The sequence below is a fragment of the Mustela putorius genome, unplaced genomic scaffold (assembly GCF_011764305.1).
Source record: "Mustela putorius furo isolate JIRA1106 unplaced genomic scaffold, ASM1176430v1.1 tig00537248_pilon_pilon_pilon, whole genome shotgun sequence".
NCBI lineage: Eukaryota > Metazoa > Chordata > Mammalia > Carnivora > Mustelidae > Mustela > Mustela putorius.
In genome coordinates this window covers 6,921,765-6,936,005 of record NW_025422387.1, presented here as the reverse complement: position 1 = coordinate 6,936,005, position 14,241 = coordinate 6,921,765, and the positions used below count along the sequence as shown (strand labels likewise).

Sequence of the window (14,241 nt, the reverse complement as noted above, 5' to 3'; positions counted from 1 at the left end):
AACTGCCATGAGCCCGGACCATGCAGGGAGCTTTGCATGCATTATTCTGTGGGGGGCACACAGCTACCCTACAACTAGAAATTGCTATTCCTGAATTACAGATGAGAAAACTGAGGTTCAGGAGAGCAAGTTTGCAAGCTGCAGAAACAGGACGGAACCTGGCCGAGGTTCGGAGCGCTCACAGGGGAGGGAGCTTGGAAGAGGTCTGTATGTGTACTGCAGGGAAATTAACCATCTAAGCAGGTGGGGAGCCAGGCATGATGTCCAGGGAGGTGAGGACTTCATGTCTGATGGGCTTTCTACAAGAAGGAAGGGGGGTGTGGCAGGTGAAAACAGTATGGGCTGCGAAGCTAATTTCCAACCTTCGTGCTCTGAATTTCTGCCTGTCCATTCGACTAGATTTCATGTTCTGAACTAGCACTATCTGATAGAGCCTCCTGCAGTGATGGAAAGGCTGTCTGCACTGTCCGATATAGCAGCCACTAGCCACATGTGGTGAGTGAGCCCTTGAAATGCAGCAACTGGGTGCTCCAGCAGGCAAAGATCGTCCGTCACATGCGACACGGTATCCCTTCGTGCCTCGCCAACACCCTGCACAGAGTAACGGCTCAATGAGAATTTATTCTCTAACTGAAGTTTAAGCAGGTCATCTAAAAATAATTCGTTATCTATCCTAGGATAGTACTCTATTTTCTCTTGGGGAAATGGGGAATCCTTTATAGGTACAGTAACCTCCTAGCCCAGAAGACCATCTCTGCACTCAGTATGTCCTCAGTGTAGTTTGACAGTTTAGCACTGGGCTAGCCAATACAGTATTTGATTATTTACATTTTTTTAAAGATTTTATTTATTTATTTATTTATTTGACAAAGATCACAAGCAGGCAGAGAGGGGGAAGCAGGCTCCCTGCTGAGCAGAGAGCCCAATGCCAGGCTAGATCCCAGGACCCTGAGATCATGACCTGAGCCGAAGGCAGAGGCTTTAACCCACTGAGCCACCCAGGCGCCCTGATTATTAACATTTAAACTAATAAAAAATGAAATAAAATTCAGTTCTTCAGTGATGCTAGCCACATTTCAAGTGTTTAATAGCCATGTGTGGTAGTAGCAACCATATTGGACATTTCCATTACTGCAGTAAGTTTTGTTAGCACTAGTCTCAGGATTAATGCCACAGAAATAGAGAGCAACATCGCTGGTCCTTTTTTTTTTTTTTTTTTTTTTTTTTTTGAGGGGGAGGGCAAAGGGAGAAGGAAAGAAAGAATCATCTTAAGCAGGGGCTTGAGCTCACAACCCTGAGATCATAACTCTGAGACCATGACCTGAGCCAAAATCAAGTGTCAGACGCTTAGTCAACTGAGCCACCCAGGTGCTCCTTTTTCTTCTTTATTTAAAAAAAATATTTATTGCGATGCCTGGGTGGCTCAGTTGGTTAAGCAGCTGCCTTTGGCTCAGGTCATGATTCCAGTGTCCTGGGATCGAGTCCCACATCGGACTCCTTGCTCGGCAGGGAGCCTGCTTCTCCCTCTGCCTCTGCCTGCCATTCTGTATGCCTGTGCTCGCTCTCTCTCCCTCTCTCTCTCTCTGACAAATAAATAAAATCTTTTAAAAAAAATTTATTTATTTAAGTAATCTCTAGACCTAACACAGGGGCTCAAACTCATGACCCTGGGATCAATATTCACACACCCTCCCAACTGAGACAGTCAGGCACCCCAACAGGACTGGTCTTTAAAAAGGTCAGCAGGCCCTTTAAGACGTGAGGCCCAATGGAAGTTTGTGTGTTATATGACGAATAAGGTTCAAATTCAGAATGTGAAAGAGTCTCTAAAGCTGAGGTTTCAACCATTTGTCAAATCCCATAAATACTGGACTTTGCTGAGAGCTCAGTGACCTTTTAAATGTCCTCTTTTCGTCCTGTTATGTCTAAACCTAGTTTAGTCAAGTTAGTCTGGATAAGAAAACCCATTCACTCAAGATCAGCTAAAAGGCAGCACTTAATGATGACTCCTGAAGCAAGGACAGAGTCTCTGTTTTGATAGTTTGGGTCACTTCAAGCTTACCACATCAAACTGTTTCCGGTCCAGGGGCAAAAAGCTTTTCCCATTGGGAAGATAAAAATTATTGCTCAAGACTGCAGTCCGAAGGCCTTTTGCCCGAATTTGAGTTATGGCCTCAGTCATCACTGGGAACTGCTTTGCCACTTGGTCACTGGTCAGCAGAGAGAAAAAGGAGTCCACGGGTACAGAGGTCTTCACCTAAAAGCGGGGAAGGGAGAGGAGAACTGATAATAATTAAGAGTAGGAGGAAGAGCTTATCACCAACAGAGAAAAATATTGTTGCCTAGGGAATTCTCCTTTGGCTGTTGTGCAGAACCTTGCATACAAGGTTGTAAAAACTGACTTTCCATGCCAATGGTAGAGACTGGAGCCATCTATACCAATATTCCTGATAAGTGAATTCTCTATTTTACTCATGGATTGGCAATCTTCAGAAGTAACAACTGCAAAAGTATATGAGGCAGATCTGATTTAATCCTTAATGATCCAGAAGACATGTAATGATTTTCTTTTTTTTATATAATTTATTTATTTGATAGAGAGAAAGAGAGATCACAAGTAGGCAGAAAGGCAGGTAGTGGGAGAGGGGGAAGCAGGCTCCCCGCTGAGCAGAGAGTCCGATGCGGGACCCGTTCCCAGGACCCTGAGATCATGACCTAAGCCGGAGGCATATGTTTATTGCCTGAGCCACCCAGGAGCCCCTGATTCAAAGTTTTTTGTTTGTTTGTTTGTTTGTTTTTAAGATTTTTTATTTATTTATTTTGAGAGAGAGACAGTGAGAGAGAGCATGAGCGAGGAGAAGGTCAGAGGGAGAAGCAGACTCCCCATGGAGCTGGGAGCCCGATGTGGGACTCGATCCCGGGACTCCGGGATCATGACCTGAGCCAAAGGCAGTTGTCCAACCAACTAAGCCATCCAGGCATCCCTGATTCAAAGTTTTTAATATGTTCACAAGGTTGTGTGACCATCACCACAATCAATCTTAGAACATTTTCATCACTCTGAAAAGAAACCCCACATACACTGGCAATCATTCCCCATTCCACTTCCCATACCCCAATACTCTCAGCCCTAGAAAATTAGTAATTTACTTTCTTTTCCTATAGACTTCCCTATTCTGGGCATTTCATATAAACGGAATCATACAATATGCGGTCTTTTTTGATCAGCTTCTTTCTTTCGTTTAGCACGATGTTTTACATACATATTTGAAATTGTGGTAAAATATACCTAACACAACATTTACTATTTTAGCCACTTTAAGTGTCTAGCTGGGTGGCGTTAAGTACATTCATTATTGTGCAACCAATACAACCACTGATCCACAGAACTTTATTTACTATAATTTAAATCATTTTAGTAGGATTACTGTGAAGTCCACACTTGAGTTAATGTAAATAAAGAACTTAGAACCAGGGGCACCTGGGTGGCTCAGTCAGTGAAGTGGGTGCCTTCAGTTCAGGTCATGATCCTGGGGTCCTGGGATCGAGCCCCATGTCAGGCTCTTTGCCTGGCAGGGAGCCTGCTTCTCCCTCTCTTTCCCACTAATGCTTGCTCTCACTATCTCTGTCTCTCTCACTCAAATAAATTTTTAAAATCTTAAAAAAAAAAAAAAAAAAGAACTTAGAACAATGCCTAGTACAGAGAAAAGGGTCAATATTATTACTGCTTTTTAAAATTTTTTTAAAACTTTTTTTTTTTTTTAAGATTTAATTTATGTATTTGAGAGAGAAGAGAGACAACATGAGTAGGAAGGGCAGAGGCAGAAGGAGAGGGAGAATCTCGAGCAGACCCCATGTTGAGCACAGAGCCTGATGCAGGGCTCAATCCCAGGACCTGATCACCAGATCACAACCTGAGCCGAAACCAAGAGCTGGACAATTAACGGACTGTGGCACCCAGGCACCCCTTATTATTGCTTTAATTAAGCTTTCCAATCAAAGCTGTTATGCAGACAGCTCCTTTTACAGATGAACAAGAATTGATAGAGCTCAGTAAGGAATACTTTTACTTATTCATATCTATAGCTACAGTTGAGTTCCTGGGAATGGAAGAAATACATTAAAAACTTTTACTATAGGGGCACCTTGGTGGCTCAGTGGGTTAAGCCTCTGCCTTCAGCTCAGGTCATGATCTCAGGGTCCTGGGATCGAGCCCTACATCAGGCTCTCTGCTCAGCAAGGAGCCTGCTTCCCGCCCCCCCTGTCTGCCTCTCTGCCTACTTGTGATCTCTGTCTGTCAAATAAATAAATAAAATCTTAAAAAAAAAAACTTTTACTATAAATGGGGGATGGGTGTTAAGGAGGGCACTTGTGATGAACACTGGGTGTTGTATCCAAGTGATGTATCAACTACTCCTGAGACTAATATTACACTGTATGTTAACTAACTAAAATTTAAATAAAATTTTGAAAAAAATCAACCAAACAAAATAAATAAAAACTTGAAATATTGAAAAAAAAAACAAAGAAATGAAAAACTTAAAATAGATTATTAGGTTTTACCTCTTTATCTGCAGTTTAATCAATTTACCAGGTGAGTGGGGTGTCCCCTATCTGGCAAAAATAATATATAAATTCAAGTGTTTTTATCACTCACAATTTCAGAGCAAAGTCTCCCAAATTCTTGCAAGAAATCCTCTGTTGTTATCTCTCCCCTCATAAGTTTCATCCAGGGCCCATTCTCGCCACCTGAGATCCAGGCCTTCCGTATAGTTCCAGGAGGGATATCATTTTGTAGTTCCCATTCTATAGGAAGTAAAAGATGCAGTAAGTGAAGCACGTGGACCCATGGCCCGGCTTTGGGAAGCCTGGGGGAATTAGCATCCCCGACCCGAGGCACTGCCATGGTGCCAGGCGGATTCTGCTGGGAGTCTGAAGAAATTCAGGAAATGCAAAATCTCAGTGGGAGGCCTCCAAGGCGACAGTGATACTGAGTGAGGAGACACCGCTGCTAAGTGTCAGGTCTTTACCGGCTGCTTGACGGGACTCGACACTGCATTATGTCTTTTCTTCCCAGGTCTCTCATTAGCCGGCTCATTCACACGGGCTTGGCAGGTAGTAAGGGAATAACATGCATAATAAGCCGGACGCTGCCGGCACTCGTGAACAAGCCTGTCATTTTGTAAACTGTAGTAATCCCGTATGGCAGTGGGGCTGGTGGTACACGGAAATGTTTGCTTGGGGGATGCCGTCTTTGTGGACTAAAGAAGGAAATTTATTATTTTTTTTAAAGCGTTTATTTATTTATTTGACAGAGAGCCCAAGTAGGCAGAGAGGCAGGCAGAGAGTGAGAGGGAAGCAGGCTCCCCGCTGAGCAGAGAGCGGGTGCAGGGCTCGATCCCAGGACCCTGAGATCATGACCTGAGCCAAAGGCAAAGGCTTTAACCCACTGAGCCACCCAGGAGCCCCCAAGGAAGAAAATTTCTATCCACAAGATGCTCACACAGTGAACAGATCAGCATTTGTCTACACTGGGGACCTTTAGACAGGGGCTGCTTTTTCTTGTACAAGGTTGTTTTTTCTTTCTAAAATATAGCTTCTACGGGGCAAAAATACATGAAGCGGGGCGCCTAGGTGGCTCAGTTGATTAAGCAACTGCCTTTGGCACAAGTCATGATCCTGGAGTCCCGGGATCGAATCCCGCATCGGGTTCCCTGCTCAGTGGGGAGCCTGCTTCTCCCTCTACTCCCTGCCCCGGCCATCTCTCACTATCTCTGTCTCTCTCTCCAACAAATTAAAAAACAACAACAACAAAAAAAAAACCCTTAAAAAATATATAAAACTATTGTAATTATTTCTAAGACATAATATGCTTTACACATTTTTTTTTTTGTTTGGATAAAATAAGGCTTGTGCACTGAAAATATCTCACCATAGAAAGTATAAAATAAGAAAGTAAAATGATAATCTCATTCTTCAGAAATAATCAGTGTTACTGATCTGATCTATCCTTCGAGAACTGCAAGACTTTTTTTGAGAGAGAGCATGTAAGCAGGAGAGTGGGGAGGGGCTAAGGGGGAAAGGGAAAAAGAATCTTTTTTTTTTTTTTAAAGATTTTTATTTATTTATTTGGCAGACAGAGGTCACAAGTAGGCAGAGAGGCCGGCAGAGAGAGAGGAGGAGCAGGGCTCCTTGCTGAGCAGAGAGCCCCATGTGGGGCTCCATCCCAGAACCCTGGGATCATGACCTGAGCCGAAAGCAGAGGCTTTAATCCACTCAGCCTCCCAGGGGCCCTGGGAGAAAGAATCTTAAGCTGACTCGACCCTGAGCCTAAGAGTGGCTCAGTCCTACCACTGTGAGATCATGACCTAAGCCAAAACCAAGAGTCGATGCTTAACTGACTGAGCCTCCAAGGTGCCCCGAGAATAGCAAGGCGTTTAAAGCTCAATCCAAACAATCCTACTTGTTTAATCTGAGAACTAAAGTGTGTCACATTTTTTATGGTCTGAGAATTGGCAAGTACATAAGGGAGCTGGCACTCTCATATACTGTCGATGGGAGTGGGAACAAGCACAACCTCTATGGAAAGCAAAATTTTAAATGTATATCCAATGCAGTAATCCTACTTTCTAGGAATCTCTCCCACAGATAGATCTATAAAAGTCAGCAAAGGATATGTACAAGGCTGTGCAGAATTACTTGTAATAAAAAGAATCAGAGGGCGCCTAGGTGGCTCAGCTGGTTAAGCCTTTGGCTCAGGTCATGATGCTGGAGTCTCTCGGGATCAAGTCTTGGGATCAAGTCCCGAGTCTTCCTCTGCCCCTCCCCATACTTGTTTTCTCTCTCTCTCAAATAAAGAAATAAAATCTTTTTTTTAAAGATTTTTTTAAAAAAATTATTTGACAGGCAGACATCACAAGTAGGCAGAGAGGCAGGCAGAGAGAGAGGAGGAAGCAGGCTCCCTGATAAGCAGAGAGCCCAATGTGGGGCTTGATCTCAGGACCCTGAGATCATGACCTGGGCCAAAGGCAGAGGCTTAACCCTCTGAGCCACCCAGGCAACCCAAGAAATAAAATCTTAAGGGGGGGAAAAAAAGAGAGAAAGAACCAGAAACTTAAATGTATATTAATAAATGGCTTGTTAAATCACCTATGGTACATTCATATAACGGACTACCTCACAGATGTATAAACTAAAGCAAGGGTTTGCAAACTTCCAGTTTGAAGCAAGGATGGCCTGGGAACCAACTCTGTGTCCCATCTGTTTTTGTGAGTAAGGTTTTATTAGAATACAACCACACCCATTCATTTACTACTGTCACTGTTTTCTTGCCACAACAGCAAAACAGAACAGTTGTGGTATGGCTTGCAAAGCCTACTTAGCCCTTTATAGAAAAACCTTGCTAACCAAAACACACCTTGGTAGAGGTTACACTGACATGCTAGCCAGGGACATTCTACCCAGGGAGGAGGTCAGAGAAGGCTTCCCAGAAGCGAAGTCTTAAAATCAATACTAATAATCACCACAAGATGTAGTGAGTGTGCAAGACTCCAGGCACTGAGCCAGTAATACACTGCTTCACTTACCATCAAAAGTACCGGGAGGATTTGAACAGGTAGACAGGACGGGGAAGGGCAGCTGCCAGCAGAGGGGAGAGAACTTGCAAAGACACAAGAGTGTAAATGTGTTTGGCAAGTTTAAAGAACAAGTCAGTCCATCGCAGCTGAAATGTGGGCGATGCTGCAACACAAGGACAGGAGGGCTAATCTGCAAGAGGCCTTCGGATACCAAGTGAAAGCTTCTGGACTTCATCTAAGGGGCAAAGCACAGGCACTCAAGGATTTGAAGCAAGGAAGGGAGGGGATAAGATCTATATTTCAGAAAGGTAATTCTGGGGGCTGTGTGGAAGGTGGCACAAAACCCAGAGTGCTGCAGGTGGGGGGCGGGCAGAGACTGACAGCTTAGGAGGCTCACGTGATGGTGCAGGTGGGGGAAGATAGGGAGCTAACCCTGGGCCGAGGCACACGGAGAGGACAGAAGCGAATAGGTTCTCCAGATACTCCGGAGAAAGTTAAGAAAACTTTCAGTTCTGTCCAATGATCTTGGTCAAAAGGAGACTCGGCTGCCGGTCAAGGAGGCAGGTTTGTGGCGCGGGGAGTAGGATGGCTGTTGGGAAGGTGGGAACTGCCCGGTCGTAAATGCCAGTGGAATATGAGCAGAGGAATAGAGAAGCTGAGGGCCCAGCTGCCGCTGGAGGTCAAAAACTGCTGAGTCCGCTTGCTTATTAGCTGGGTCATGTGAGAAGGGAAACCTTCCTGAAATGAAGCCAGGCGGCCAGAAGGGGGAGTCCTCACGCCCTTCCGAGTCCTGTCAGTTACAGAACCCAAAAGAACAATCTTCAAAAGGAAAGGATCATCACTTCCCGGCCTCAGCAGGAGAAAGATGTGTGCTTAACTCACTACCCCAGCACCTCCGCTGATGAGAAATCATTGTCGCCCTGAACTCCTGCCTTTCTCCAGTGGACTTTTGTTCAAAACAAGCCCTCCCAGTTTCCTCCTCTTTCTCCACAAAATAATGTTCCTCTCCTTTGTGGGACTAGCCTGTGGTGTTGGCCATAGCTTGCTTGTCCCAAACTGCAATTCTCTTGCTATTCCCAAACAAACTCATTCTCTTTTTAAGATTTTATTTATTTGACAGAGACAGAGATCACAAGTAGGCAGAGAGGCAGGCAGAGAGAGAGAGGGGGAAGCAGGCTCCCTGCTGAGCAGAGCTGGATCCCAGGACCCTGGGATGATGACCTGAGCTGAAGGCAAAGGCTTTAACCCACTGAGCCACCTAGGCACCCCCAAACTCATTTTTGCTGGCAAAATAACTGCTTCATGTTTAAGGTCAATAGGAAATATTTACTCAGGGGCATGTAAAACCTGTACTTGGGTTCGCTTAGCATGGAAAACTGCCCAAGCAGCCACCACAGTAGGTCAGTTCTTCTGCCTTTTTTCCTTCCTGCTGGCTGGAATGAGAACGTGATGGCAGGAGGTGAAGCAGCGAAGACAGGCCATGAGGTGACATGGAAATGAAGAGCTGCCCAAACGTTCCTCTCAGCCTCCCCTTACACGCTTCATTCCCCCTGCGCCGACCCTAGTTTCCAAAAGTGAAACAGAATGAAGAGCTCACCTGCCGCCACTCTCCCTGGAGAAGGAATGAGAACTCCACTCATGTCAAAAATCACCGCTCTGTAGGTGCCACCTCCAGAATGTGTCCATCGCCTGGCTCGCTGAAGCCTCCTCTGGTTGTGTTTCGGGAAGGTTGCCCTCCAAGCCCACTGGAGATGTGAGGACCGGAAGAGCTGCCTCATGTACATGTTGAGGCCAAGGCTGCACGAGAAGAAGACACAGGGCACAGCTTGCTTTCTCTGCCTCCAATCCTGACCTCCATCCGGGGGCTTAGGCGTGCCAACTGGACATCTCCACTGATCTCCCGGAAACACTTCAAACAACCACTAGAATTGAGCCCTCCCAGACTACTCTGTTTTCTAGGCTCCTTAGCCCGGGAAAAGGTTCCACCATTCAGCTAGCTGCTCAAGCTACAAAACTGGGATTTGCCCCTGACTTCTCTCAGTCCCCCACTTGGCCACCTCAATTCCATGTGCTCTATGCTGTTGTCTTCCTTCTGAAAATCGCCATCTACCTCTCTCCACTTCCTATCCACAGATGGTCTTGCCTACAGAACGTTGCAACATGTTAGCCTCTTATTGGGTTCCCTTGCTTCTTCTCAAACTCTTCGTTCTTTCTCCACTCTTCAAGCAGAGTTGAGTGTGCCTTCAAAATTGCAAATTTGGCCACATCTTATTCCCATTTAGAACTTTCTTTTTTTTTTTTTTTAAGATTTTATTTATTTACTTATTTGACAGACAGAGATCACAAGTAGGCAGAGAGGCAGGCAGAGAGAGAGGGGGAAGCAGGCTCCCTGTTGAGCAGAAAGCCTGATGTGGGGCTCGATCCCAGGGCCCTGGGATCATGACCTGAGCTGAAGGCAAAGGCTTTAGCCCACTGAGCCACCCAAGTGCCCCCCATTTAGAACTTTCAATGTTTCCCCACTGCCCTCAAGATAAACTCTCGGTTTCTTAACCTGCCCCAAGAGGCCCTTTAAGATCTGTCCCCCTCCTTGGCAGCAACTCTCCCTCTTTTTTTCACTTTAATCTGGATGATGTGGACATGCAAATCTACATGCAGCTTCTTCAAACACATGATGTTCTCCTCCAGCTACCATGCCTTTTCTTGTGCTGTTTCCTTGCCCCGGACTTCTCCCTTCTACCTGTTACCTGGCTAATTCCGAAGTGTCCTTTAGGTTGTAGTTTACCTGTCACTTCCTTCATGAAACCCCCTCTGGCTACCAGAAAAGACCGATGAGAAGCCTTTCCTGTATACTCCCAGAATGCCTGGTACTGACCTCCTCCTAGTACTGACGGTGCCTCCCATCACATCAACAGGCTCCTAACTGTTCCCCATTTGTCTCTTTTCTAAACACACTTTCAAAAGGTAAAAAAAAAAAAAAAAAAAAAAAAAAAGCCTATACACACACAACACACACACACGTATATAGACACATATCTATATATGGGGGTAGAGATAAACCAAATGTGGCAGGATTTTTAGTCAATCTCGGTGAAGGGCATATGATTGAGAGTATATAAGAGATCATTCATTGTATGTTCTTTCAACTTTTCTCTATGTCTGAAATAAAAAGCTGGGGTGAAAAAAAAATGATGAAAGCAAATTCCATTTGCAGTCAGTTCCACATGAAAATCTTTGCTTTTCTATAGCTTCAAAGCTTACTAAAAATCAGGTTTGAACAAAATACTATGGGAAGACAGCCTGTAAGTTTACAGGAGTCACTTCCGTGAGGCCATCAGTGTTCAATAAAACATAGAAAACTCTAAGGAAAGGGTTCTCAAGCAGTAAATCTTCAAGATGATACTATGTTTTTCATGTAATTGGAAATTTGCAGAATGGGGGGGGGGTTTAGGTTTTGAAATGAAAAACTCAAAGGTTGATTTGCATGTTCAGTTTTACTTAGGTTCCCATGCCACGGCCAGAGTTTATGATGAAAGGAGTTTATTTATAGGCTCATAAAAGCGTCAAAAACTTTGTGTCAGGGCTTAATGGCGACGAAAGGCGTCTCTGGGGCCTGAAGGGCTGACTTGCATCTCCACGGAGGGTACTAATGGGTGAGTGGGCAATGCTCCCATGACCAGCCTGGTTATTCCTTCCAACTAGAGATGACGGTTCTGTTCTAGCCACTTCCCAGCACTCTCTTCAGAGAGGCCAAAACCCTGATCTCTCCCACCTCCAGGCTTTGGTACCTGCTGCGCACTGACCGTGACGGCTTTCCCTGCTTCATCTGCATATACATTTCCACTCGTTTTTATAACACAGCCTCAGCTTTATCTCCTCTGCAGAGGCTTTTTAAAATTAATTATTATTTTTAAAGATTTTATTTATTTGTTTGACACAGAGAGAGATCACAAGTAGGCAGAGAGGCAGGCAGAGAGAGAAGGGGAAGCAGGTTCCCCGCTGAGCAGAGAGCCCGATGCGGGGCTTGATCCCAGGACACTGAGATCATGACTTGAGCTGAAGGCAGAGGCTTAACCCACTGAGCCACCCAGGCGCCCCTAAAATTTATTATTTTTTTAAGTAGGCTCCACACCCAGCGTGGGGCTCAAACTCAAAGAGTCTCATGTTCTGCTGACTGAACCAGCCAGGCACCCTGAGGATTTTTCTTCCCAGGCAGCCTCTAGTACTACTTTTTTTTTTCTCCCCTTAAACTCCTATTGTTTCTTCTCCATACCTTCACTAGAGCATTTACTCCACGACACAGTAACTGTTTGCATGCTCATCTGCTCCTATCGTTGTAAGCTCCTTAAATCAAGGCCCATCTTGTTTTTTTCATCTTTGTATATATTTCATTTTTGTATATACCCATCCCCCTGGGGCCCAGCACTGTATCTAGACACACAGCAGGTGTTCAGTATAAATGAGCTGGAAGGATGAATTACACTGGATGAATGAGAAATGAGGGAAGGCAGCGGGACAGGTTTAGTTGTTGATCGCCACAAAGACCGGTAACAAGCCCAACTTGCCCGTCACTAGTCAACTATTCTCTGGAACTAGCGTCTTCCTTCTGTACCATTCTGACTTTCAGAATGAGATTAGTATGATAATGTAGCCTTACTACTTAACTCATGCTTTTATAAATATGCACACGTGTGTTGTCACATATTAAGAAGATATTTCAGTAAAGAGGTTGAATGTGGCTCTGGAATCAGACTGCCTGGGTTTGAATTCTAGCTTTGCCACTTACTGTGAGATCCTCAGCAAGTTTCCCCAAGATTCAGGTTCCTTCTCCCTCTCTAAATGGGAATTATTATACACCAGTCTCATAAAGTTGTTACTATTACATGAGATAAAGTATGTAAAGCACGTAAGTTAGTAGCTGGCACTCTATTAAATGTTAGTACTACTCGGGCTCCTGGTGGCTTAGCTGGTTTAGCATTTGATTCTTGGTTTCAGCTCAGGTCATGAGTTCAAGGTTGTGAAATCAAGCCCTGCGTGGGGCTCTGCTGCTGGTCATGGAGACTGCTTAAGATTCTATCTCTCTGTAAGACTCTTAATCTCACAAAACAGTGGGTTGGGGGGCGGGAGGGAGAGGGTGGTTGGGTTATGGACATTGGGGAAGGTATGTGCTATGGTGAGTGTTGTGAAGTGTGTAAACCTGGCGATTCACAGACCTGTACCCCTGGAGCAAATAATACATTATGTGTTAATAAAAAATAAAAAATTTTTTAAAAAATTAAAAAAAAAACACACTAAAAGAAAAAGATTGTCTCTCGCTCTCCCTCTTCTTCTCCCCACCCCCTTCCCTAAAGAAAAGAAAAGAAAAATGTTATCTATTACTGTGGTATACTCTAAAAGGTTCATGAGGTCTTGCACGTTATACTCACATACTATGTGACTATGGCATATGAATTTTCACAGCCATTCTCAACAAGGTGTGATTTTGGTCCCAAGGGGTCAATTGACAATGTCGCGGTCCATTTTTGGTTGTCACCATTTGGGGGGGTGCTACTGGTATCTAGTGGGCCAGACCAGGGAGGCCATTAAATATCCTATAAAGTATAGAACACACACCCCAAAGAATTATTGGGACCCAAAATGTTAATAGTGCAAAGATTGAGAAACCCTGATCTAAACAGTGTGTATTGATTGAAACCTATTTCGTAAGATGCAGTCACACATAGCATGGGTTAATGTTATATGTACATGTAGTCCATGGACCCACACGTGTCCAGGATGTGCTGTGACACATCTTAGAAATCCTTATAGCGTATGCTTGGAATAGCATCCTGTCTATGTCCGACGTTTAGGTATTGATTGTGGCTTCCAGTATCTATATGCTGAAGGCAGTCTGACATACCGGAAAGAAAGCTGAATTTAAGAAAAAGCGATACATGTAGAGCCACAGGCTCTATTTCATGCGCATGACTGTGTATTATCCAATTTTATGTCAAAACCTAGCTCAAGGTCATCCAACCGATCAAGGTCGACTCCATTTGAGCAGGAACTGTGTGCTTATCACGAAAATGGGACCACCCCAGCAGTGCTTAGGTTCTCAGTAAACATTTGTGTTATGGGGCGGGGAGCAAGACCCAGATCTTACTCCCAACACCGTGCGCTAAATCAGCCCACCGCCCTATCTCGTCAGAAACTCCGCAATCGAGTCCCTATTCCTCAAGGGCCTTCAGAGAGGCGGAGACCCCTCTCTGCACGTCTCTGAGCTTTGGTGTACCTATATGTAAAGTGTGGCTAACACAAAGCAACCCCTCCAGCGCTACAGCGAGGGGTCCGACACAACAAAAGGGCAAGAGCTCGCCACAGGTCACGGTTCCTCCCACAATTCGGGGACCTCGCGGACCCGGGGACCCCTCACCGTCGGGAGGCAGCCTGAGGGTAAGACCTCTCAAAGAGGTAAACTCGAGCCTGAGCGCAAACCGACGAATCCGCCTAACGATGCACCCAGCTCCTCAACCTTCTTAAGCCTCCTCCTCCCAAACCTCCTCAAGACCGGGTCGGGGAACGCAGACTCACCTCCGCGCCGTTACGCCAATCACGTGGCGGCCACCCTAGCCAATCAGAGCGAGCGCTGCTCCGCGCACGCGGGTCGGCGACGGCGGCCGGGAGGCGG

The 14,241-nt window shown here is 45.2% G+C and overlaps 1 protein-coding gene across 1 annotated transcript in view; it reads right to left on the bottom strand.

The window, feature by feature from the left end:
• Nucleotides 1-14,234, bottom strand: part of ACAD10 (acyl-CoA dehydrogenase family member 10) — a 35,838-nt gene extending 21,604 nt beyond the window's left edge. Inside the window, 4 exon segments of the mRNA XM_004753246.3 lie at nt 2,063-2,257; nt 4,658-4,806; nt 9,175-9,374; nt 14,145-14,234. Coding sequence (XP_004753303.2) covers nt 2,063-2,257; nt 4,658-4,806; nt 9,175-9,361 — 531 coding nt within the window. The 5' untranslated portion in view covers nt 9,362-9,374; nt 14,145-14,234.
• Nucleotides 14,235-14,241: the final 7 nt, after the last annotated feature.